This window comes from Tursiops truncatus, chromosome 2 (genome assembly GCF_011762595.2).
Source record: "Tursiops truncatus isolate mTurTru1 chromosome 2, mTurTru1.mat.Y, whole genome shotgun sequence".
In the NCBI taxonomy this organism is placed as follows: Eukaryota; Metazoa; Chordata; class Mammalia; order Artiodactyla; family Delphinidae; genus Tursiops; species Tursiops truncatus.
The window spans coordinates 158,768,273-158,793,353 of record NC_047035.1 but is presented as its reverse complement, the minus strand read 5'-3'; the positions used below and the strand labels follow the sequence as shown (position 1 = coordinate 158,793,353).

At 38.2% G+C, this 25,081-nt stretch overlaps 1 protein-coding gene across 21 annotated transcripts in view; it reads right to left on the bottom strand.

The window, feature by feature from the left end:
* PARD3 (par-3 family cell polarity regulator) overlaps window positions 1–25,081 on the bottom strand; it is a 676,268-nt gene that overhangs the window by 322,158 nt on the left and 329,029 nt on the right. For 19 of the 21 annotated variants that reach the window (XM_033852393.2, XM_073801602.1, XM_033852392.2 and 16 more), the window contains 2 exons: window positions 6,445–6,536; window positions 4,193–4,276 (listed from right to left, as the gene is read on the bottom strand). In XM_033852393.2, the coding sequence (XP_033708284.1) occupies window positions 4,193–4,276; window positions 6,445–6,536 (176 nt within the window). The remainder of the gene's footprint in view (window positions 1–4,192; window positions 4,277–6,444; window positions 6,537–25,081) is intronic. The other 2 variants (XM_073801603.1, XM_073801604.1) reach the window with 1 other exon arrangement.

The window sequence follows — 25,081 nt, the reverse complement described above, 5'->3', positions numbered from 1 at the left end:
GTGTTATCTTCCAATACACTCGGTTTCAAATCATTGACTCATTATTTCTCAGCAAATCACACAAATTTGTATGGAGCATCTTCCCTTCATATGTTCTCTTCCTAGAAAGACTATCTTTCCGGAATATCACTAGCGTAAGTCCTATATTCCTTTAAAGAACAGATCAAGTTCTACTGCTTCATAACATCCAATAGTCAGTAGCCCTCCTTCCTCTAAACCCTACGGCACATGTGCACTGAGTTCTTTAGACACATAGTATAGATCTTTTTATATACATATTTCTCAATTAGACCTTACATCCCTTAAAACTAAATACAAAACCTTATTTCATAAGCCCAGCCCCTATTTCAGAATATACTTTTATATTTTGCTTTCTAAATACTTAACATTATAACATAATCGTATTCCTAAGTAATTAGGAAGGCTCAGGAAAACTCATTAACATCAAGGCAGGATACATTCTTATTGTTCTGTTTCTAATACAGCAATGCAGAGCTAATAGGGATCATCACAGTAAGCTTCAGTGAGCAATACCGTTGGGCTAGGTCCTAGAAATATAAAAAAATATAACATGAAACATGGTTTTTCTGCCAAAGGAAATGACAATTACTTGGCATAGCTTTCCTGAAAACAGTAGCACTTGTGATTTAAATAAGGAGGTTATGTTTGACATTTAAATCAGGAGGAAATGAAATTACATGTGTGAAGTGAAAATCAATTTCAAGGTAACAAAACTGTGAATAAAGAGTTCTGGGTGGGGATCAGTTAACTTTATATTTTTGAATAAAATACAAGATGATGACTAGAGAAAAACAGAGCATCAAGGGGAGACAGCACAGGGACTTCCCTAGCAGTCCAGTGGTTAAGACTTCGCCTTCCAATGCAGGGGGTGTGGGTTCGATCCCTGGTCGGGGAGCTAAGATCCCACATACCTCACAGCCAAAAACTAAAAAAGAAAAAAAAAAAAAAAAGCCAGAAGCAATATTGTAACATATTTAATAGAGACTTTAAAAATGGTCCATATCAAAACAAAATCTTAAATAAAAAGGGGGGAGGGGGGAGACAGCACAGTCTCTCCCATGCATTTATTTTGTCTCTGTTTCTACCATCCAAGACAGTGGCTGGGGGAACGGCAGCCACAAGCCAACGGTCACTAATGTCCCCAATCGGGGAACAACATTCAACCTACTCTAGAAAATAGCCTTTTTAAATTGGTCCAGCAGGATTTTTATACAAAAAACTTCATTATACCTCAGGCCATAATAATACCTAAGTAGCTTTAAAAATTTCTCTAACATTGACTTCACACTCTTCCAATTTTCCTGAATTATATTTGATACTCGAGATGTTCAGCATTGAGTTTCTTCTCTTTATGATGTTTAATTCCCATTCTGCACTGTTCCCTGAGACTTTCTGACTTAGAAATTGAAATCAGAAAGCAATACTGACATGCATGTGTCACTTTTAGGAAAATAAGTATTCAGTAAGTGTTATTCAATTAGTTACATCTCCCAAACTGAGAGGGCCCAAGTATGATAGGAATTTTGTACAAAGAAAGTTATTCTTGGAAATTTCAACTTACATCCCATGAATATGTATTCTTGTATTCCCACTGGATAATATGTGCAATTTCTTCACAAGTCCTGATTAATTTCTTCCTTTCTGCTATACTGCATTGCTTAATTTGCCCTTGCAGCCACCATTGAGCGGATGTAGCTCCCTTTATAAGCTGTCATCACAATTAAAATCATCTTCTACAACAAGCCAACTTCAGTTACCTAATTCAGACAATCCCTCCTCTATCAGCTCACAGAACACCTATGATACAGGGATGTCGGCATTTATCACAATTATAATAGTGTGAGTTCTTGGCTATCACTCCATCTTGACTGCAAACCCCTGGAGAGAGACTGTGTCCCGCCCATCCTTGTCTCCCAGCACCTACCACAGGAACCATCACACGGTAAATGCTTGGGGAGGTTTCTGACTGACTGAGAAGAAACCACGTGTCAGCTTTTCTGAGAACACGTGAGATAGGTGTCTCTGGCTCCTGAAGACTGGCGTCTATGGTTCTTCAGCAGTCCTCCTGCGGTTCTTTGCACTGTCAGCCTCACTCTGAAGAACCATGACCGCCAAGGTGATGAGGAAGCTCAAAGATGCATCACAGGTGTTGGGGGGAAAGAATTCTGTTCTGTTTCCCAGTATGAAAACTAGTAACGCCAGGAAAGGATTTATAAAGAATCTCATTTTCTTAATCTCTTTGTCCCTTGTATAGGGAAGCTGCACAGGAGATTCCTCATTAAGTTTCCACATCAACAGGGATTAAAAATGACTCAGCTATAAAACACCTTCTAGTTCTGTACAGGGATCCTTGTCTCCTTGAATGTGTTCTGTATATCGAAACGAAACGCCATGGTAACCAGTAACTGTGGTCGATTTTGTGAAATGCCTTCCACTGAATTAATCTGCAGTAGATTTCTGTTTCTACCTTATACTTCTTTTGCTTAAGGCTTTTTAACCTATTTCATCCTAATATCCTTTCACACTGACGTAGGAAGTGTGTAATAAATGACAGAAAATAACATGTTTGTAATTGAAATACTGGTTTACAGCTGGTACATACACGATTAAATCTCATTTGCGATGACTTATATTCCACAAACAGTTAAAGGCACACTAATACCGGGAGGCTATCATCCATGCATTCTACCCTCTTCTCATATCTTTCTACTCATGAAATAAATGGAAAAAGGGTTTAACTTCTGAGATCACTTAAAATTATAATTTTTAAAGGAGATAAAGGCAAGGGCCATTTTGAAAACAACTAAGCTTATTTAACTGAAAGTCCTTTGAAGACATTTCAGTGACATTTCTCCAGAGTTTTAAAAAAAAAGAAGGAAGAAAGTGAAAGCAGTCATAACTCTGTGAATGTAACACCCCCCCATCCCCAATTCAAGGTGAATTTCACATCTTGTTAGATACAACGCTCACATTCAAGCCTCGTAGTCCAGCAGAGTTCTACGTAAATCACAGTGTCAGCTTCCAGACCTTCCATAAAGCGTGTGCTTTACCAAAGACATGAAATCTGGACTCGATACTGTCAGGAACATATACCGGGAAGGCAGTACAATTGTTCAAATACTTATTTTGAACGATTAAGTAGATAACTCAATCACATGCTTGTAACTGATGTTTCCTCCATCTCTCACAATATACTGGACGCTTGGAATTCCTTGACAAGGGTTGAAACTATGTTCCTGTTCTTGGTCACTGGCCTAAGGTGACTTTCCAGCTCCCCCTTTTCTTCTCCCAGTGTAAAAGAAGTTAAAAGATCGATAAAATGATAACAATAAAAGAAAGAAGTTCAAACTAAGAAGCCAAATAGTTCATAAATATGTTTCATTTGGGTAATAATTAGATGGGTAAATAAGAGGGGATGGAAGTAAACTTCAAAGGCTAATGCCCCCCCCTCCATGGGGAAGGAGGCAGCATTTCACTTGTGGATGATGGAGGCTCATCAAACATTTGATTAGTTGCAAATTCAGTTCATAGTATTTGAAAACATATAAAAGCAAACATACACTAATTCTTTCACAAAAAGAAAGCAGCAGGATAAAAGAAACTCATATAACATTTGACGTTTTTAAGGATATATGTTCTATGAAGTAATGAAGTCATACTAACAAATAGTACAAAATTTTGATATTTGAGTGGGCAGATTGAGGAGAAGGAGACACAAGTCACACAGTAGAAAATAAAGCTATAGTTTGTCTAACTTAAAAAAATTTCAAACATAATCATAAAAATCATATAAAATTTAAGAACTAAATAAACATAAAAGCAAATTTTAAATGAATCATTTTCTATGTTATCTAGATAATTTTTATTGGATACATTTTTTCCAGAAAATTGCTTTAAGCTCTCCCTTACCTTTGCACATTCAGCTGGAGTTCTGGCTCTAAAGGCTATCATCAATTTGCATGGATGTGATGAACGATAAAATTATTAGGATAATTTAAATGCCCGATTTCTTCATCAGCCTAAGTGCTTTCTGTGATTATAATGCAGTGGCCCCCAAATGAAAAGCCTTCTATTAAGCATATGCTAAGTCAACATCACTCTATATCTGAGCATAAATGAAGATAAAACACTCCACATTATGATTCAATTAAAAACCTGCAAGATACGTTACCTGCCGCCTCGAGCACTGAAAGGCACTACATGGATTCCCAGAGGCCCTCCATCGTTGGGGACTTGTACGAGCTTTACCATATCACTGTGAGACAATATGATGAATGAGGGAGCATGAACATGGACCATCACAAACCGAAACTCAAACCAAACCAAACACAAAACCGCAATGACACAGACGCACAATAAACAACAAAGGAGGACAAAACGAAAAATCCCACCAGGCACACACACATATACATACACGTTCTGGAATAGAAGCATGGCGATGAGGGCACATTCAACTCTACATACCTGCACACTAGTCTGATGGCATGGCGTGGGGAGGGGGGAGCAATCATCAGAGATAGCTACATTAAAAATGACACAGCACCGCTGCTCTCGGACCACACTCTTCTGTGTAGTCCACGTATACCTTTTGTGATCAAATCTCTAGACTTCTACTGGAAGTTTCCCATCCTAATATCTATTCAAGGACTACAAAGATTAATGGGATAAAGATGCGTCAGCTGCACAGCACTTTATAATTTACAAAGTGCTCCTACACATGTCACATCATTGATCCCCTCCCGCAAAAGTCCAATAAGGTCAAAGCTTTGCCCCGGGAGGTGGCAATCCAGATGGGATACAGCCACCCTTACTTCCCACCTCAGAGCTCCACGGAAGGTCGCCATCCTACTTGCTGTAAGCTCACTGCATATGCAGGCAATGCGACCCCACGGGATACCCGTAAAAAATCAAATGATTGTCCCAAGGGTGTTTGTAATTGAACTCTAAAGTCTTTAAGCTATTTATATGAAGTAACATGAAGTTACTTCTACCACATAACTACAGTACTTTCATATTAATATCAAAAGCCCGAGTTTAATGCAATTGGTATAATCTGGAGAATGTAAATTTTCTACGCCATTTCAATGAGATTCCACTTTCTTTGTAGGTATTTCTGTGGGTGTGAGTACTGCACAGAAACCTAAGCAGTCCTGATCTAACAATCAATATTTGGAAATACTATTTCAATTACATATCTAGTTTTAAGCAATCTGGACAACCATAAGTGATTACCAATGGACTTGACCAAGATCACGATATAGTTTTTATGCAATGGAAAATGCCAATGCTACGACTGTATTTCTATGTATATAGATTCAATCACACACACTAATTAGGACAAAATTGAAATTTTGTCATATTGCCAACATATTTACTAAAGTAATACTATTTAAATGGATATTTAATTTTTTTCTATTTTCTTAGAATTTCCTAAAATCCTATTTGAGATACTGTTCATACCATTTGAACACGTATTTAATGACTGGTTTGTCAACTAAGATGGTTTGCCAACTAGTATGGTAACTTTAATACATTTATTTTACTTTATATTCTTTCTCAAAAGAACTATCACAGTGCAAGTGTTTCTTAAGTGTGTAAATACTTAGAGAATGCTGGCTGCTGAATAGCCAGACATAATCTGATTCGAAGCCTGTTTAATCTCACTGAGAAAGTTCTTATAGCCCTTCCTTGGAAGACCAAGAAAAGACAAAATTAAGAGTTTAATTATTAATATCGGGACCCCAACTTTTACCCAAAATCAAAGAAAAAATTTAGAATGACTGCCCTCCCTGCTCTAAGGTAACTTAGAAGAAGTCTTGAGAACATCTTCCATTCAAACCTGCCATTATTTAAGATAGTTGTAAAGTTGTGACAATATATGGAAGTTTTTCTTCGACCTTTTACACTTTAAATCATGTTCAAGATCCCTAACCTGTAATTTTTTATCAAATATCTTGAGAGATTCTATTTCTTCAAATCAAAAAAAATACACTAAAATGAGTAATGCTTACATGATTCAACTAGTTTTTCAAGTAAATTATGTCCACAATTTCTTTTTTAATTTAGCAAAGTTGAAGAACAAACAAATGACCAAAATACTGACATACAAAAGCAATCTGAAAACAGTTACAGTGCTGTGAACATAACAGACTTTTTTCAATCAAATACTATTTTATATTATAATTTAATAGTATTTGCCAAGGCATGAAACTCAGAGCAGGTACATGGGAATTTCCATGCTATAGTTCTTACATTAGATCATTAACTCAATAGATGAAAGATGCTCTTTGGAAAACAAACCAATGCAAGGCATGTTTTAACTAAGCACAAACATAACGCATGCCATATGCTTTCGGAATATTTGCTGCTATCAGTGAAGCTACATGGATATTACAGGGTTAGTTGAAAATGTCAGTAACTTACTCCAGAGAAAAGCTGGGTACGTTCTCCACACCAGTGTCGGCGTGCCCCACGGGCTCAACACGGCTGCTGTCTTCCTCTGTGCCATCCTCATCCTAGAGAGGGCGCAACACAAAGAGAAGCAGACTCTGAGTCAGGTTCATTCTTATGCAGTGAATGAAAGGAAACTGAATAAAACTGGAGTCTAAGAGGCGTTATGATAATGTTAACAATATCTCTCCTCTAGCAAGGATGACCTTTAATGATAAGATGGGTTTGTACATGTGAAAAGCTGCATTTTAAAGCAACAGTCTCCTGAGTTAGTACATCTTAGGGGGTGAACAAGATGCCACTGCAATACGGAAAGAAAACATTAGAACTTATATTAACCCTCTTATCATTTTTATTTCACCTTTCGGTGTATGTTTTAGGAAGTAATTATATATTACTACAATGTTATAATAAACTAATAAATGTACATTACACTGGGGATGCATGGTTAACATTTATACTAATCCAAACAGTTGAGATCATTATAAACCTTAACAACTAGCAAAATCTTCAGTCCTCTTGTCAGTTCCCCAGTTCCTATTAACACACCTTGTCAAAATGAACATCAAGTAAGCACAATCCTAGACTTAGATACTTCACCCTGTGAAATCTCACATAAAGTTACCCTAGGCCAATCGACTGATCATTTAGAGGTAAAGGCATTAAGATCTTAGCCATGAGGGCTTCCCTGGTGGCGCAGTGGTTGAGAGTCCGCCTGCCGATGCAGGGGACACGGGTTCGTGCCCAGGTCCAGGAGGATCCCACATGCTGTGGAGTGGCTGGGCCCGTGAGCCATGGCCTCTGAGCCTGCGTGTCCGGAGCCTGTGCTCCGCAACGGGAGAGGCCACAACAGAGAGAGGCCCGCATACCGCAAAAAAAAAAAAAAAAGATCTTAGCCATGAAGAACCACTTGTGTTTACTTCTGTTACAATGGACCCAGTGCCGGGAAAGGCACAAAGAGTAAGATAACCAACCCCAGTAACCACCATTGTAGTCTTCCTTTTAGAAAGGCAACAGTTTGTAAAAATTATATTCCAACATGCTGCAGAAATTGGGTAAGCATGCTGGTGCTTCAAAAGGTGCACGTGGAATAAATGTGATGGTTCATAAAAGTAAATGAAATGTCACCCAAGAATATGCCTTACTTTATAATCTTGGCCACTGTCTTTTCACTAAGCAGTTCACTAACAGTGACGTTGGCTTTGCAGGATCATTTGAATAAGGATAAACATGCCTGATGATATCAATGGTCCTATTATCCAAATTAGAATATTCAGAAAAGACTCCGAATCTCCAAACACAGTGGCTAAGAGGCTCGTGAGGGTTTCGCCTTGGATCCACAATGTGCATAATTTATGTACACGTACAATTTGTTAGGTTCACCTTTTCTACTGTATAAATTTGATAACAGTGAGTTTATATGTGAACTTCACTAAACCACCTAATGAGAGTCCACCATTAGAGAAAAACTGTATATGTTTAACCATGTATTTAACAGACTCATAGTAGAAATATATACACCATCAACAGAGACATCAATCAACAACACGATAAGCAAAGGTTATAGGTTCAAGACACAGCATCAAACAATATTTCAAATTATTGAAGCAATATGAAGGCAAGGCAGGGCAGCTGGTAATGCCCAACTGACATTTCCTCTGAGAATCTACCAAAATAAGAAGCTGAATGCACCGAGTGTCTCTCTGCGTTTAGATAGGCTCCGTGCATCCTCAATCGCAAGGCACTGCATGAAGTCAAGCTGCTTGAAGATTGATGACCCTGTGTTCTGCGAGGTTCTAAAATGTAGTTCTTAGTCACCTACTCTTTTAAGCACCAGCACATAATACATGTCAAAGGTGAACCAGCATCTTGAACCTGCCTAAGAACCACACTTCATGTAAACAAGAACTCCCCAAATTATGCTTTTCCATTGGGAGTGGGGGTAGGGAGGAGAGAAGTGTGATTGTATTTATATAAATCAGGTGGAAAACATACAAACAGTCTTATGGGTTAAAGACATTTTGTTTCAGGATTCATTAGTGATGTAAACACCGCTGAAACACCACCATGATGTATAACCAACAGAAACAGCTATGTGGCACTGTGAAATGGCCACATAAATGAAACACCCCAAACTACAGTGATGAAACAGTAACTGATAATTGACACATTCATTGTTCCCACAGTGGCCATTATCAGGTCCCCAAGAGCATGCAGAATATTATTTCACGTAGCTGCATATGGTGTTCAGTTATTTTGCAAAATTCACCGCCCTGAGGCTGGGCTGCAATTGCTGTGGGAACCACAGTGTCTGGATGTGTGCAGATCAGCTCCTATATTGCTTTATTTTGTTGTTCTGTACTTTTTAAAGCTGCAGCTGAACATAGTCACTTTTAGTAGGAGTTATACACTGAATTCCACCATAACCATAATAAATGAAGCTCAGTTACTATGTACGTCAAATCAAGATGGAAGGTCTAGAGTATCAATTTAAGCTACATAGTGTTAAAAAATATTTCAGGTGAGTCAATGTACTTTTTGTCCTTTACCTTCTCTCCATTTTACAGCAGAGTGTAGTGGTTAAGAGTTCAGATTAGAAAATTAAACGGAGATGTGAACACTAAGTGCGCCATCCGCCAATTTTATATCCTTAGGAAAGTTATACACCCCTTTTGCATCTCTATCCCTTCTTCTATAAGCTAGGAACAATAGAAGCATCTTCTTTGTAGGACTATTGAGAGGAGTAAGTAAGATAATCCACGTCACAATCATAACATAATACCTGACACATGGTAATAGACAATAAATGTTAGCTGTTGCTGAAAAGAGAAATAAACGATAAATATATGACATATAAAACATACCTTAGTAATTGTTTTAGGGTAATGTTACACAGCTATAAAATATTTTGAGAATATATATTTGTCCATACATACCTTGTGCCTTGCAGTAAAATTTAATATTAAACATATTAGCTACTCAGTTAATTACAAACTGTATCACCTGCATCTTATAAAGTTGCATAAAACCCGACATTTGTTGCACTTTGTTGTATACAACGTGCTTTCATCATAAAAGGCCTCCGGAATGAGAAAACATATTAAAAAATATAAACAACAAATGCTGTATACAATCCAGTAAATGGTGGGAAAAAGAAAACACCATGGGTTGTTAGTTGAGGAAATTTTCAAAGATAAAATAGATGTGAAGAACCATGAAGGGTCTATGATTTCACCCTACTTGAAAGCTCGTAGTGAGCCTGCCATAGCTTCATGGATGTCACAGAGGACGCGAGACTCCCGGGTCGGAGACAAAGGACAGTTCATTACAGCAACAGCGTTAGCCAGAGCCTCATCCTTTTATGCACTGATTCCTAAGCTAAAATTCTCAGGGGCCCACACAGAAGAAACATAAGCCCAGGGAACTCGAACCTTTTACATAGGCAGTGAGCATGGCTGCCCACTGCTTTGGAGAGAGACACTATGCCTATCTTCCAAGGCTTCTTTCAACACATTGCTGAAAGAAGAGTCCGGAACAAAGGCCTTTATTCTCAAGATGTACAAAAATGCAAGAGAACCATGGAGACTTATCTCCCAGCAACAGAGTTTAATCTGAGCATTGCCAAGTGGTAGCATTTATATGATCACTAGCATACTAAAACTGGGAATACGATTAACAAATGCTCTACGATAACAATGTCTCTTGAATGGTAACATTAAATTGTACTAGATAAAAGAGTCATACCTTCTATATCAAGGAAAAACTAATTTTTCAATGTGGAACAATATGCCCAGCCAAACAAAAAAAGCAAGTGTGAAAATTCAAAAAACCTCTCAGACGTGCAAAGTCTTTACTTCCCATGGACCCTTCCACATAAAGCTATTTTGGGATGTGCTCCAGCAAAATCCAGAAAATTCAATAAAACAATGGACAAAACCCAAGGAAAGTCCCAGAATATGGTGACAGTCCAGAGAAGCAGAAACAAGTTCAGATTAGAGCAGCAGGATGGAGAGGTCTGGGAAGTCAATCTCCATGGGAAACATTTTGACAGACCTGATAGAGAACGGGGGGAGGGGAATTAAAGATACGTATAGAGAAAACAAAACAAATTTTTTTTAAAGTCAAAGCAATTAGCTCCAAGCACAACAAAGGGAAATGTGTAGGAAAGGACATGTAATCCGAGTACCTACCTGGTTGTGCAGTGAGCAGTTCTTACATCACCATACAATGTGACAATGGCTACTGATTTCACTTGGACTTTTCATGTAACAATACTGAGAGGATGGGGATGGGGAAAGTGAAAGTGGCATAAAAGGAAAAAACCCATCTTCCATAAATGGCAAGTCCACAGATGTCAATAACTGGTAACCAGGAAAGAGCAACATAAATATTTTATTCAGAAACATGGAAGTAAATAGCAGAACCAACGTCTGCATAAATTGGGAGCTGCTGCCTCTGGGGAGAGGGGCTGGGGGAACACAGGGGAGGAGAACACAGAGACTGCTAGTTTTCTCATGAAACGCCTTCCAGCATGATACATGTAATTTTATTCTGACTACATATTTGAAATACCCACCAAGAGAGGCTCTTAGATCCACCTCAACATCCAGACTCTCAAGACCCCCAAATGCCACCTGGCATCAGATTTACTGCAAAGGATAAAAGGCAGGAAACCCAACTTGCCAGCAAGGCAGTGGCCCGCTTTTGTCCTTGGCAGGAGCCATCCTTGAAGATGTCCAGGGTCTCTTCCTGTGTGTCCCCCAGATGACAGCTCAGGTGCGGGGGGAAGAGACTCACATGGGCTGGATGCAAAGCGCTACCCTGGCTTGGAAGCCTCCTGTCTCAGAAAAGCCAGTATGTCTCATGACACCGCCATAGGGACAGCTGTTTGTCAGCTAGTTACAGTTTTTCGAGTCTAGATGCAAATTACCAATCAAAATAATTTAATTACCATACAAAGATAGTTCACAGAAACTAACAGGTTTCCAGAAAAAGGGAGCCAGAAAAAACCCACCAAAGTTTACATTCTCATGCAGAGGGGGAAAAGATTTTGTTAACCTTTTATCTACTGTAAAATATTGATCTAAGCAATTTTTTTTAAGATGGAGGAGACAAGTAGTCAAAGAAGAGAAAAAGGTGAGAGAAAAATGAATATTTGATAAGCTTGCGTGAGAAGAGTGAGTTTTAGATCAGGTTAGAAACTTGTATTAGACAAATGGTGATAAAAGCTTCATGTGAACCTATTTGTTCTCTGCTTCTCATAAAAATTAATAATCTTACTCTCTTCCATAATATTAACAATATAAAGACACACCTTCAATTGAAAAAGTCCTTGAAGGACCAATGGATGATATATTCTGAAATCACAAGCACTCACACGAACTATGTCTTTAAGAAAACCAAATTTGGCTAAACCTCTAATTATCTTTTTAATTTCAAAAATTACCTAGTTGTATTTTTTCCTAATGAGCACTATATATCTTCTCTACAGTCACAGACTTCTTTTTAATGATATCCAAATACTAAAGTGGATGCCATTGCAAGATAGTACAGGATCTGTAATTAGAACACTTAAAATCTGAATCCTGCCTCCATCACGCATATAAAGTATTAAGAGGACAAGCTTTGTAACTGGTTTGTTTACCAAACAAGGAAAGCAAAAGCACACTGTCTGCCTTACGGAACGTAATAAAACTTCACCCAGAAAGCAATCACCTGCATGTCAACATTCAAACTCTTGGGTTCCAAGGATCTAAACAGTTTGAATAGTTACTGCTTTAAAGAAAAGCCTACAATTTTAAGGAATAATTTAATCATTTTTAAAATGTTTTTTAAAAACTTAGGTTATACTTGTGTACACAAATTTCCTGCATACCTGACTTTGATTTTTATGTTTAGGAAGAAAAGAAACGAAAGTTCTGATGATACCCTGGGAAACAAATTTACAATATTCTTCCTCAAGTGTTGTTATTATTATTTTTTAGAGTAAAATAATTTGACTGGTTCAGTTATATTGCTACACTAATGCTCGACAAAATGATCTCTGTCACCTTTTTAGAATTTTAGAATTGCAAAATTTTCTGAATTTAATGTGAGACATTAACTATTAGTGAATCATAGCACCCCAGAGAAAATATTTATTTGAATGTTGACAGCATGAATTAAACCACTTTTGGGGGGGATCACATATGGTGGAAAACAAATTCCAAGGGGAATCTGTTTCCAAGTCCTCTAAGTATCACAAATTGGATTCCAGAAGGCTCTTGTGTTAAGGTTTCCACTACTTGATTAATTGGCCAAATCGCCAGGGAAAAATAATTTTCCATCATATGTGGAAAACAACTGAAAACATTTGGGGGGGAGGGGAATTTCACAACTGAAAATGATAAATCTAGAGCAAACTTCTAAAGAAATAAAATCAGGAAATGTGTAATATAATTTTACTTAAAGATCATTATATTCTACTAGAGTAAAAAACATTTATATAAAAACAAGAATTCAAATACTCTTAAGAACAGATGAGATAATAAACAAGACTTTTTAGAATAAAAATATCTTCTTGTATTATATTATAGAGGGAAATTAATAGCTGTTATACCTTTAGAGGCAGTGCAGTTCATTATAATATACACTTGCTCCACAGAACCCAGAGCTCAACACCAAATAATTTTGGATTAAAGGAAGAAGTATTCAGTACCTGTGATATTGAATGTTATATGTGAGCTGCATGCCCTCAGCCGGATACCTAACATTCTCATCTCAAGCGAATACTGATCAAATGGAATGGCAAACATAGTCCTGAACACAGTCCATGAAATTTTCATTTACCACAGAAATGAAACATTTCCTGTCTTGAAACATACACAACATGACTCCACACAACCCAAGGCAAGAGAAGAGTCTTTGAGAAGAAGAACAGATGGCGCTGATTTATGAAGCTATCTAACCACAGAGAACAGCAAATAGTATGTATCTTTGCACCTGTTACATGCACAGTGGAATCTTGAAATTTAGTTCCAAAATGTAAGCCCGCTTCTCATAGATTATTAGAGTTTTATCCCAAAGACGTGACCACTATCACCATTTCAACAATACGGAGGCCATTCGTTTTGCAGGAAGTACCTCTACACTGCTCAGATTCCCTACCACACACCAATGGCCAAATGTACCCATTAGGTACACTGATTTTAATCATGACATGATTTTAATCAGCCTAATCATTCTGGTTCAGGTGTGGCTTCCTTATGAGACTAATACCCATTGGTTTTCTTTTGAACATTACTGAAAAAAATACTCTGACATATGGATTGTTGAAATGTACTGATCTTGTCATCTGACCAATCATGCCTAACAATAACGTTTTAAACCTTACTGAGGTGATATTTTAAAATGCTTTACCTTTGGGGTGAAATAAGTAATACATGGGTAAGTAAACAATACTTGTTCAGACTTATTTTTTAAAAAACCACTTATAAATATTTTCTTTCAAAAACTCGATTTCTCCTTGGCTTAAAAATGATTTCAGAATTAACCACTGATTTGTTAATGGAGAAACTAATTAAACTTTTATTTAGATCGTTAAGAAAAAATCTAAACAAATATTTCTTGCTACAGATAAGTACAAATCACTTCTTAAAAAGGCAAGACACAACTTTTAAACTTCACAAATTTTAATTAACAATAAAATGATAATTGCTAGTATATACCGAGGACTTCTGACGTGCCAATTACTAAAGAACCCACTTCTTTAGTCCTCAATACAACCTCAATTTAATCCTTAACAACACAACCCTTAAACATATTCCAAAAAACAAAGCATATGGGATTTTTTTAAATGAATTTTGTGCAAATCTTTTTTCCAAATATAAGTGAGCCATGTAACCATGTGACAAGCTTCCAGCTCTCTGAGCACAACATAGCTTGGATAACAGAGCTGTGTTGTTGACACTCAAAGCATTCTTTTTTTTTTTAATTAATTAATTTATTTATTTATTTATTCTTTTATTTTTGGCTGTGCTGCGTCCTCATTGCTGCGTGCGGGGGCTACTCTTCATTGTGGTGCGCAGGCTTCTCATTGCAGTGGCTTCTCTTGTTGCCGAGCACGGGCTCTAGAGTGCAGGCTCAGTAGTTGTGGCGCACGGGCTCTAAAGCGCAGGCTCAGTAGTCGTGGCACGTGGGCTTAGTTGTTCCTCGGCACGTGGTATCTTCCCAGACCAGGGCTCGAACCCGTGTCTCCTGTGTTGGCAGGTGGATTCTTAACCACTGCACCACGAGCGAAGCCTTGCAAAGCATTCTTTAATAAAGTTTACTGAATGCTCTACATGAGATTATATATAGAAATGTACTGGATCCACCCAGTACGTGCACGGGGGTAATGAACAACCAACCTGGGTATGAGGCCTGCCTCTGCCATGTATTACTCATCCCACCGAGCCCCACTTTCTTAATCCAAATAAAGGAAATACGACTTCCCTATCTCATAAACTTGCTGGGATTGACTCATGGCTATCACTACATGCAAAGTACCTTACATATTAAAACAAAATTTTTAGGAAAAAGAAAAAGAACCAATTTTACTAAACATCTATAACACACCACAAACTACATATACAATCTTTCACTTAATCCTCACAACAAGGTAGGACTTCTTATTATGAAGAAATTAGGCCTAGAAAAGATTTCATATTTCTCTGCAGCAGCAGCCCTGGGATTTTGAAAACAGCACCATGGCCTGTGGTTCTTCAGTTTCACCATGTTTTTTCACTCTGTTTCACTCAGGGAAGAGTAACCCAGAACTATTCAGTACTGATGTGACCCTAGCTAACTAGTTAGTCAGGGCTAGGGCCTGTGAGAAATGAAAATAAAATAAAATTTATGTTGTAAAAAATATTAAACTCTGAACATATAATAAATGAACTTTCATAGAGTGAGAATTACTATTAAAATATTTTTGTGTGTGAATTTTCATTTTAGGAGAAACATAAATAATGAACATCAGGAAATCTTACCAGCTGTTACATCTGGGTAACAGTGATTTTTTACTGTGTCTCTATAACATTAAGTATTTTTACAATGAGCATAAAATCTTTTAGAAATAAAGAAAGGTTACTTTTATTTTTTAATAAAACGCTACAAAACTTTCATAAAGTACTTTTTATCACATAATATCGCTGCTTTATAATTTCTCTGAAAAGTGACTTTTCAAAGAATCAAGGATCTAGAAAGAAAACAGAACATTATAGGGAAGTAAAAAGATGGAACTGGTCATTGATAATGATGTATATCATATTGAATCAGTCCTAGAAATCAAGCAGAGAGATTTTTTTTAAAAATCAATGATTTGGTGTAGTGTCTGAATGGCAGAAGAATAGCAAAAGACTGGTAAGATGCCATATCAAAAAATTAGAAGAAATTTAAATTAAAAATTAAAGAAAGAATAAAGAGTGAAGAAGAGTCACAGCTAGGCAAGTTCACCATTGGGCTCTGTGGCCCACAAAAACCTCACATGGCTTCCAACGGGGACCAAGATGTATATATTTTACCCTTTTTCCTTGATGATAAATACATACTTTACCATTATTAATTTTGAAGGGCTTATTAAAAATCATTCTGTAGTTCCCAAAGTTCTACACCTCATTATTTTAAATTGTTAATAAGCAAGAAAAGAGCAACACATGGGTCCTATAACAAAATCCATTCTAAACACCTATTAGAGTTTGCACTGGTTTATTATTTTCCAATGCAATCTCATAACTTCACAAATGAAATGCAGTCATCAACTTACTTGAAACCAGTAAATGGCTTCGATAAAGTAAGTAGCTTTCAAAACAAAAATAAAAATCTCGTTTTCACTCAATTTTCTAGTTAAGTTCAATGAAGCAAAAGCTAATTGGTAGATTTTCTGGGGATCAAGAGATTGTATTCTCTCAAACAAAACAAAACCTATTATATTTTGACACAAGGTACATGGCAATGATGATTAGACTGAATGCTCAATTTAAAATCATGGGTCAGGGCTTCCCTGGTGGCACAGTGGTTGAGAGTCCGCCTGCCGAGCCCCGGTCTGGGAAGATCCCACATGCCGCGGAGCGGCTGGGCCCATGAGCCATGGCTGCTGAGCCTGCGCGTCCGGAGCCTGTGCTCCGCAACGGGAGAGGCCACAACAGTGAGAGGCCCGCGTACCACAATAAATAAATAAATAAATAAATAAATAAATAAATAAAATAAAATCATGGTTCAAAAGTTTATAATAAACGTAGAGGTTAACATTAATAAAGCTAATTAGCTATGTATTGCTGCATTGCCCTTAATGCCTGGGATCTGATACAAATGCTAAACAAAAATTAAGACATTAAACAAATACACTAATTTAAACCAATAAACATGTGTTATGTTTGGTATGGCACTTTAGCCTGGTGGTTAAAAACAGAATCTCCACGCAGAATGATTTTGACAAATTATATAACTTCTCTGCCTTAGTTAACTCATTTATAAACTGGGAAGAATAATACTATCTACTGAGTTTCTATGAGGATCAAATGAGTTAATTAACATAAAATGCTTGGAACACTGCCTACTACATAAGTAAAATATGTAGTTGATTTATCTACTCCTCACTCATCTATTTATCAGAAGCCTATTTTTTTCTATGAATTTCAACAAAATCTTTATAAACTAGTGATAGTAATCCTTTAGATGTCATATAGCTATTACCAATTACGGTTTGTTTTCACTTTATGTAAAATGGAGGTGGTAATACAAGAGATCATTACTTTATAAAAGCATTTGCCCATTTCACTGCTTTCTTCCTGGGTTTAATAAGGACCCAGATGTCACCTCCTGCCACCTCTCCTTTCACTCGCGTCCCAGAAGATAACAACTATCTGTTCTAATGTGTAACTTTCAGAAATTTTTCAACCAAAAACAGTCTTGGAGAAAAGGACTGTTTAGGAAGGGTGATCGTTCAGAGTATCCCTTTCAACACACTTACTTATTACTAAAATTTCTTGAGTCAGAGAAATGAATTAAATGCTGGGAAGTCATTTCATTAGGTTTAATAACCATATCATTTGCTTTTGATTACACAATTTGATCCAATTATGTCAGTTCTTTTGGCTCCTCAGGTTGTCCCCTTGGGATATAATTAAATCTGGAATTTGTGATTTGCAAATGGACTAAAAAAACTTGAGCTCATTTTATGTGAAAGACTGTCTTATCAGTATTTACCTGAAAGAGATGCTTTCAGAGTAAGAGATTCATTACAATATTTAGTATAAAATGATTGCAGCAGTGATATACGAGACAAATAGAAATAGAAAACATAACAGATACTGGTTACTTTCAGTTACAAAAGTAAAAGTTCTGAAATACTTATTTAGGTCATTCATGGGGATAGAAACTGTTTGATTCTTGAAATATTTACTCCTGAATGTTCAGATAAAAGAGGATCAAGTTGTCTGCTTACCTGTTCTCCAGATAATAGACAGGTTGAATTGGACTGATCCTCTCTTAGAAAGTTTTACCGGGCAAGTACTACAATTCGGTAGAAGATCGACTTTGTAACTAATAACAAACTGAAACAGATTTTAAGATATTAGACAGTCCATGTATTTTTTAAAAGCTCAACAGTTATCTTTAGCATCACGACTCAGAGCATGGGCTTATTTCGGGGGTGAACAACTTGTAGTATCTTCAGATAAAAGACAGTACAAGGGAAGCACATTCAGAAGTCTTTCACACTTTTCCTGTAAAGTCAGCTCAGCCTTTGCGATTCAGATTAGCTTTTCAAGGGCCAGAGCTACCTTTCTTCCTTTATTTGAGAAATCTTGAATACCAAATACTGTTTCCTATTCAAAACCCTGAATCTGTCATTAGACAATTTCTTAAAATAAGTCTCACAGCCCTTTCATCTGGATTCTTCTCTCTCTGTGAGCCTTAGTTGCTGGATTCCTGGATGTGTGTCTGCGGGTGGCTTTTCTCCCTTGGGCATTAAATGTGAAACCCATCTTCTGTCTCTATTCTCTATCATTTCGAAAATCACCTCCACATATGAGAATTCTTTGTAAAATGGAACTGCAGGGAGTTTTTGTGCCTATATATACTCTTGAGGGTAGCAGTCAGATATTAATAAAATTCCAACTTCTTAAAAGAATCATTAAACAGACACTATTACTAGTGAGTTGAGTCAAACATGTGATAAGGTCAAAGAGACCTGCAGTTACAGACCTCACTTCTGACAGTCTCAAGAGATACCATCAAGATACAAATGTATTTTAAAAATAGAAACACATATATTGTCCTGCGCTCAGCTAAGGAGCAGGGGTCAAGACTTAACACTCTGTGACCCCAAAGAACACTCGGGCCCTGCCTTGCTTCTCTGATAGGACTAGCAAGGTTGAAAGGGTCAGTTTGACATCACATCCTCAGGTCAGTCCTGGGGTTTCCATCAGAGCAATGTCACTAAGAAAGCACTTGGGAGATGGACCTGAACAATCCTAAGCCCAGCTCTTCTGGGGGCTCCAGTGGGGAAGGTGGGGACAGACTCTGACACTCAAAAACTTGTTTGGCGTAAAGAGAAGTCTCATCAGGTTAGAGACAAAACCCAATGCAATGACGGGCTGTCAAAGCAGAGACTTGGACGGATAACCAATCATTTCTAGGAAGTGGCGTGAAGATGTGATATATGCAGGAGTGTGCTGATAACTGTCTAAGAGCTGGCTCTCCAAAGAAAAAAAATGTTTTTAAGGGGAAAAAAGATCTGATTTGTAATGTTCGCCAACACCTGTGGCAGACTGTAAACTACCAAGATGATGTCACTTAACAGAGCTGGGAAGACATATGACCATCAGGCAGAAGCCGGCTATAATTACTCAGGTGCTACTGGGGAAGATTAGAAAGAAAGGAAAGAATTCTTAGAAGATTAATTAAAAATATAAATAATATAAAGTACCAACATTCTGTCTGATACTTATTCATACTTGGCCAGATGATTGCTCAGTTTTATTTTATATCCTAGTAAGGCCATTCATGTAACAGATGTTTAACTATTCTTTGAACCAGCTAACAAATGAATTACAGATCTCCTATGATGGGGTCTGTCCCAATAAACTCATAGTAAGTCAAAAATATCATAAGCCCGGGCTTCCCTGGTGGCGCAGTGGTTGAGAGTCCACCTGCCGATGCAGGGGACACGGGTTCGTGCCCCGGTCCGGGAAGATCCCACATGCCGTGGAGCGGCTGGGCCCGTGAGCCATGGCTGCTGAGCCTGAGCGTCCGGAGCCTGTGCTCCGCAACGGGAGAGGCCACAACAGTGAGAGGCCCGCGGACCGCAAAAAAAAAAAAAATATATCATAAGCCCAAAATGTATCTAATGCTCCTAACCTACATCACAGCCTAGCCGAGCTGCCTTAAATGTGCTCAGAACACTTACATTAGCCTACAGTTGGGAAAAATGGTCTAACACAATGCCTGTTCTATAATAAAGTACTGCATATCTCATGTAATTTATGAACACTGTACCAGAAGAGAAGAACAGAATGGTTGTCAGTGTTCTGGATGTACACCCTCCAGATCACGTGCCGACTGGAAATTGCGACTCACTGCCACGGCCCAGCAACACGAGAGAGGAGAGAGTGGATGCAAACATCCATGACTAGATCCCAATTCAAAATTCGAAGTGAGGTTTCTGATGAATGTGTACTGAACCATCCTAAGTTGGGAACCATGTGTACCATCAAGCAATGACTTTCTAACAATGACCACCACCACTCTGACAACAAAGGACAATTTTTATCTAAAATGGAACGTGTATTTCCTAAAAGGCCAGTTATAAAGGGACTAGACACCAAAGTGCATCTGGCACCTCTATGGCGCCTACGTGAGACTAGAGAAAGGGGTCCCCTTGGAGAATCTGGCTTGGGGTGCAAATCACAGGCTGTATGTCACCCCAATTCTCCCCTTCTGCAAAACAACTAAAAGCAGTGGCCTTGAGCATAACGTTGCTTTTCAGTGTTTAATAATTATACCTGTTAAGTGCATACATTTTGAACAAAGCACTTTATTTTATCTTATATTTTAGTAAAACACTGAAAAGAACTTTATATAATTACCTCAGAGGATAAAGATGGGTAGGAAGAGGAAAAATATTTATTGACAGTGGTGATAATACTAGACATCCTCACGAATGAGCCAGGCCCTATATCCATGCTGTTCCTGTTCTACAAATAGAGAACTGCAGCTCCGAGTGGTTAAGGAACCCATCCTTTGTCACACAGCTATCAATCCACATCTAAATCTACCAGACTCAAAGGCAAGCTCCTGGAGGGCAGGGCAGCTGACCTGGAAAGGGAGCAAACACACAATTCTCAGCACCACAAGCTGAAATGCAAAGAGAGCCTAGAGGCAGGGAAAGAGGAGAGCACCCACAATCACCTCCCCTTGTCTTTCAGCAGTCAGCTACTGCTGAGCCAGGTCTGGAGACGGCCTGCAGAGCTGAGGAGGTCTCCTGAGCACACCCAGCAGTCACCGAACAGTCACCAGGCATCTTTACAAACTCACAACAGCTAACTCGGTTCCTGACTCCAGGGCCCTAAACATAAGGCTCAGCTATCCTGGACAGCTCGGGATTGCCAAGGTAACAACCTAATCGCAACATGAAAATGAAAACATGGCCCAACCCTGACAGATACCAACATCCACATCCATTGCTGGAGTCAGAATGTGGACAGGGAGGCAATAAACAAACAGGGGCTGCAGAGGAAATGGCACCTGAGTTTCTGGCCAAATATTTCTTAAATCAAGATCTTGAGACTATGAAACACTTTTACTTCCTGAGCTGCAATGGTAAGAATGAACTGACTTTGCTGTTTTAAAGAAAATGCGAAGAATTTGGATTACACGCAACTTCCTTTTCCTCAAATTTTTGGGAAAAATGTCCAACCTACAGAAAATTGAATAGATACACTCAATAGACCCTTCACCTAAATTCACTAATTGCTAACATCTGTCTTCTCTCTCGCATATGTTTTATTGTTGAACCATTGAGCTTAAGTTGCCACAGATATTCTTAAAGGTGACTTGAGGATAAAAACAGAAAATGGAGTACAATTGGTTAGGTTTGACTTTTTTTTTAATTTATTTATTTTTATTTTTGGCTGCGTTGGGTCTTCGTTGCTGTGTGCGGGCTTTCTCTGGTTGCGGCGAGCAGGGGCTACTCCTTCCTTGTGGTGCGCGGGCTTCTCATTGCGGTGGCTTCTCTCGTTGCGGAGCACGGGCTCTAGGCGTGCAGGCTTCAGTGGTTGCAGCACGCGGGCTCAGTAGTTGTGGCTCGTGGGCTCTAGAGCACAGGCTCAGTAGTTGTGGCGCACGGGCTTAGTTGCTCCGAGGCATGTGGGATCTTCCCAGACCGGGGATCAAACCCGTGTCCCCTGCATTGGCAGGTGGATTCTTAACCACCACGCCACCAGGGAAGCCCTAGGTTTAATTTTAATTTGGAGAAATTTTTGTAAAAAAATGATGAGTATGCATCTTAATTGTTTTCAATTACCAAATGCATTTATTTCTGTTAAGCTTTGCTGATACTTTAAACTGCCCCCACCCAAAAAAAAAGGAAAAAAGGAGAGAGACAAATTAAGATTAAATTATGAAAGATTAGAAATTTAGGCAAGGATTTCACAGGTGCTTTCCCATATGATACAAATTAAAATACCCTTGGTTTAACAGATTACAGTGTGATTTTACAAAAGTTTCCACAGAGGGAAATGACCCATGACCAACCTAGAAAGGATAAGATTTGGTTTCAGAGCATGTGGTAGGAAAGTAGCAAGGCAAGTCTAAAATCATATTTTAAAGAATAACTTCTGCTTATTAAAAGCGTACTTATAAAGGTTTTTCTTAAGTCTATAAAAATAAATCCATTTCATAACTGTATATTTTCAAAGATTTAGATGTACTAATTCAAAAAAAAATTATTCTACATGCTAGATGAATGGATGATAATTTTTGAGATTTAAAAAGTAAATTTTTAGGTGTTTATCATGAAACTCTTCAAGGCAGTTAAGTACCATGGTTGGTGATTATACACTCTTTATTTTGGACATTATCCACATTCCTGATGGAAATTAGGAGTAACTTATTCTACCAGCCTTAATCTTTTGTCTCATAAATGACAGCAAATAAATTCATGGTCTGTTTAAACATCCATGATTACAGTTCTTCAGAAAATTAACTTAATCTGTTTAGAAATCTTTAATTTACTAGTGTTTACTGAGTGACTACCTTCAAATCACAGCACGAGACATGAGGACATTTATCTTATCATGCGCCGTTTTCAGAGGGCGATTCCAATCTTGTCCTCTGAGAATGCATTAAACTTTTAAATAAAAGGTGCTATGCGGGCTTCCCTGGTGGCGCAGTGGTTGAGAGTCCGCCTGTCGATGCAGGGGACATGGGTTCGTGCCCTGGTCCGGGAAGATCCCACATGCCGCGGAGCGGCTGGGCCCGTGAGCCATGGCCACTGAGCCTGCGCGTCTGGAGCCTGTGCTCCGCAGCAGTGAGAGGCCCACGTACCGCAAAAACAAAACAAAAGGTGCTATGCATTTATAAAATTGAATATAAAAAATAATAGGGTAATTCTTAAACATTAAAATATTAATTTATAATTTATCATCAAGTAAATGTTAAAGAAGATGTTGGATGTTGAGGGAAGAATGGGAGAGAAGTAATACAAAGAAATGCTATTTGGGGACTTCCCTGGTGGTGCAGTGGTTAAGAATCCACCTGTCAATGCAGGGGACACGGGTTCGAGCCCTGGTCCGGGAAGATCCCACATGCCGCGGAGCAACTAAGCCCGTGCACCACAACTACTGAACCTGTGCTCTAGAGCCTGGAAGCCACGACTACTGAGCCTGCGTGCCGCAACTACTGAGGCCCGCGCACCTAGAGCCCGTGCTCCGCAACGAGAAGCCACCGCAATGAGATGCCCGCGCACCACAATGGAGAGTAGCTCCCGCTTGCCGCAACTAGAGAAAGCCAGTGGACAGCAACAAAGACCCAACGCAGCCATAAATAAATAAATGAATGAATGAATGATTAAAAAAAAAAAGAAAGAAATTCTCTTTGAAGCACGAGAAACCAACCCACCTCAGCGTTGGAGTGTACGTGTCTCTTTAGCAATTTTTTTTAATGTTATGAGGAGTGTTTCCTCATCATCACGTCATCTCATAAAAGATTAAACTGGTGCTAATGTACACAGAATAAAACACAGAAGCCCCATGCTACCTCCACAAGTCCCCCCTTTAAAATGAATCACAGTTGTAATTTGGAAAATATCCCTCCAATTCCCTCTCTATAACAGTATATACGTGAGATGCCCATATATGCAGGTGTAATTTTTGTATGAAATGAAACATATTATATATACCCTGTGAAACTTGTTTTTTTCACTTAACAACATGTCTTGGAAATCTTTCAATATTTATACAGATATTTTTACCTGAATTCTTTTAATAGCTGCAGAGTATCCCTTAGTACAATATAGAATAATTGACATAGTTACTCCTTCATTAATGGACAAGAGTAGCTTGTTTCTATAATTTTTACTACTCTAACAATTAACATACTTATCCATGAGCCAACATTTCTCTGTAGGTAATATTCCCACTAGTACAATTTTGCAATCAGAGAGAGATATTGCCAAATTCACTCTCAGAAAGGCTTCATCAAGTACATTCCAATCTATAGCACGCAAGTGTGCCTCTAGGGCCACGTCCTTGCAGCCAATGGATTGCTAAAATTATTTGGCCAAATTTTTTTGCTGAACTATAACCAAAAAATCAATATTTTAATTTGCTTTTCGATGATTCCCAGTGAGGGTGAGCATCTATTTATAAGAAGACAATTACTCTCATTTTCTTTGAAAATGAGTCAAAAATATTTCAGTAAAAAGGGCTTCATTAAGCCAGTATACCGAAGTGAAGAGGAATTTTTATTCCTACTTATTTTATTAAATGATATACTCTGATTAACAGCATTCAAACTTTTAACAACCAGTTCATGTGTGGGAGACAGATGGCCAAAACAAGGGTGTATGATCATTAAGAGAATGGAGTAAGTGACCAAATGGCTCATGACCAAGACGCCAGAACTCAGCGGGCCTCAACTATATGTTTACATCTGCACACATGCTCCTGTTATTTCTTACTTATTATACAGCACCGCGGCCATTTACGTGACTAAGGACAGGAACCGTCCCTTTGACCAGGAGATGCTCATTGCCCAGCTCAGTTTGTTACATATTTTACGTGTACAATTACTCTTGCAGAATTGAACTGAGACACATCATAGGTGTACATTCTCAGAGAGAAGATACAGACCACAATTGGTCACTTCAACTGTGTATTTATAGCATTTATGAAGCATTAAGTCCCCCAGTTTGGCCTGCTGTCTCAAATGATGACATTCAAACATATATACATGAATTTTGTTACTCTTCAATCTGTAATTTTAAAATGTAAAACACAATTTATCTTTTCAAAATGATTCCAGGGAAAAATTTTAAATGAACTAGTATATACTAGTTCTTGATATTTTTGATTTCTCTGAATCATATACA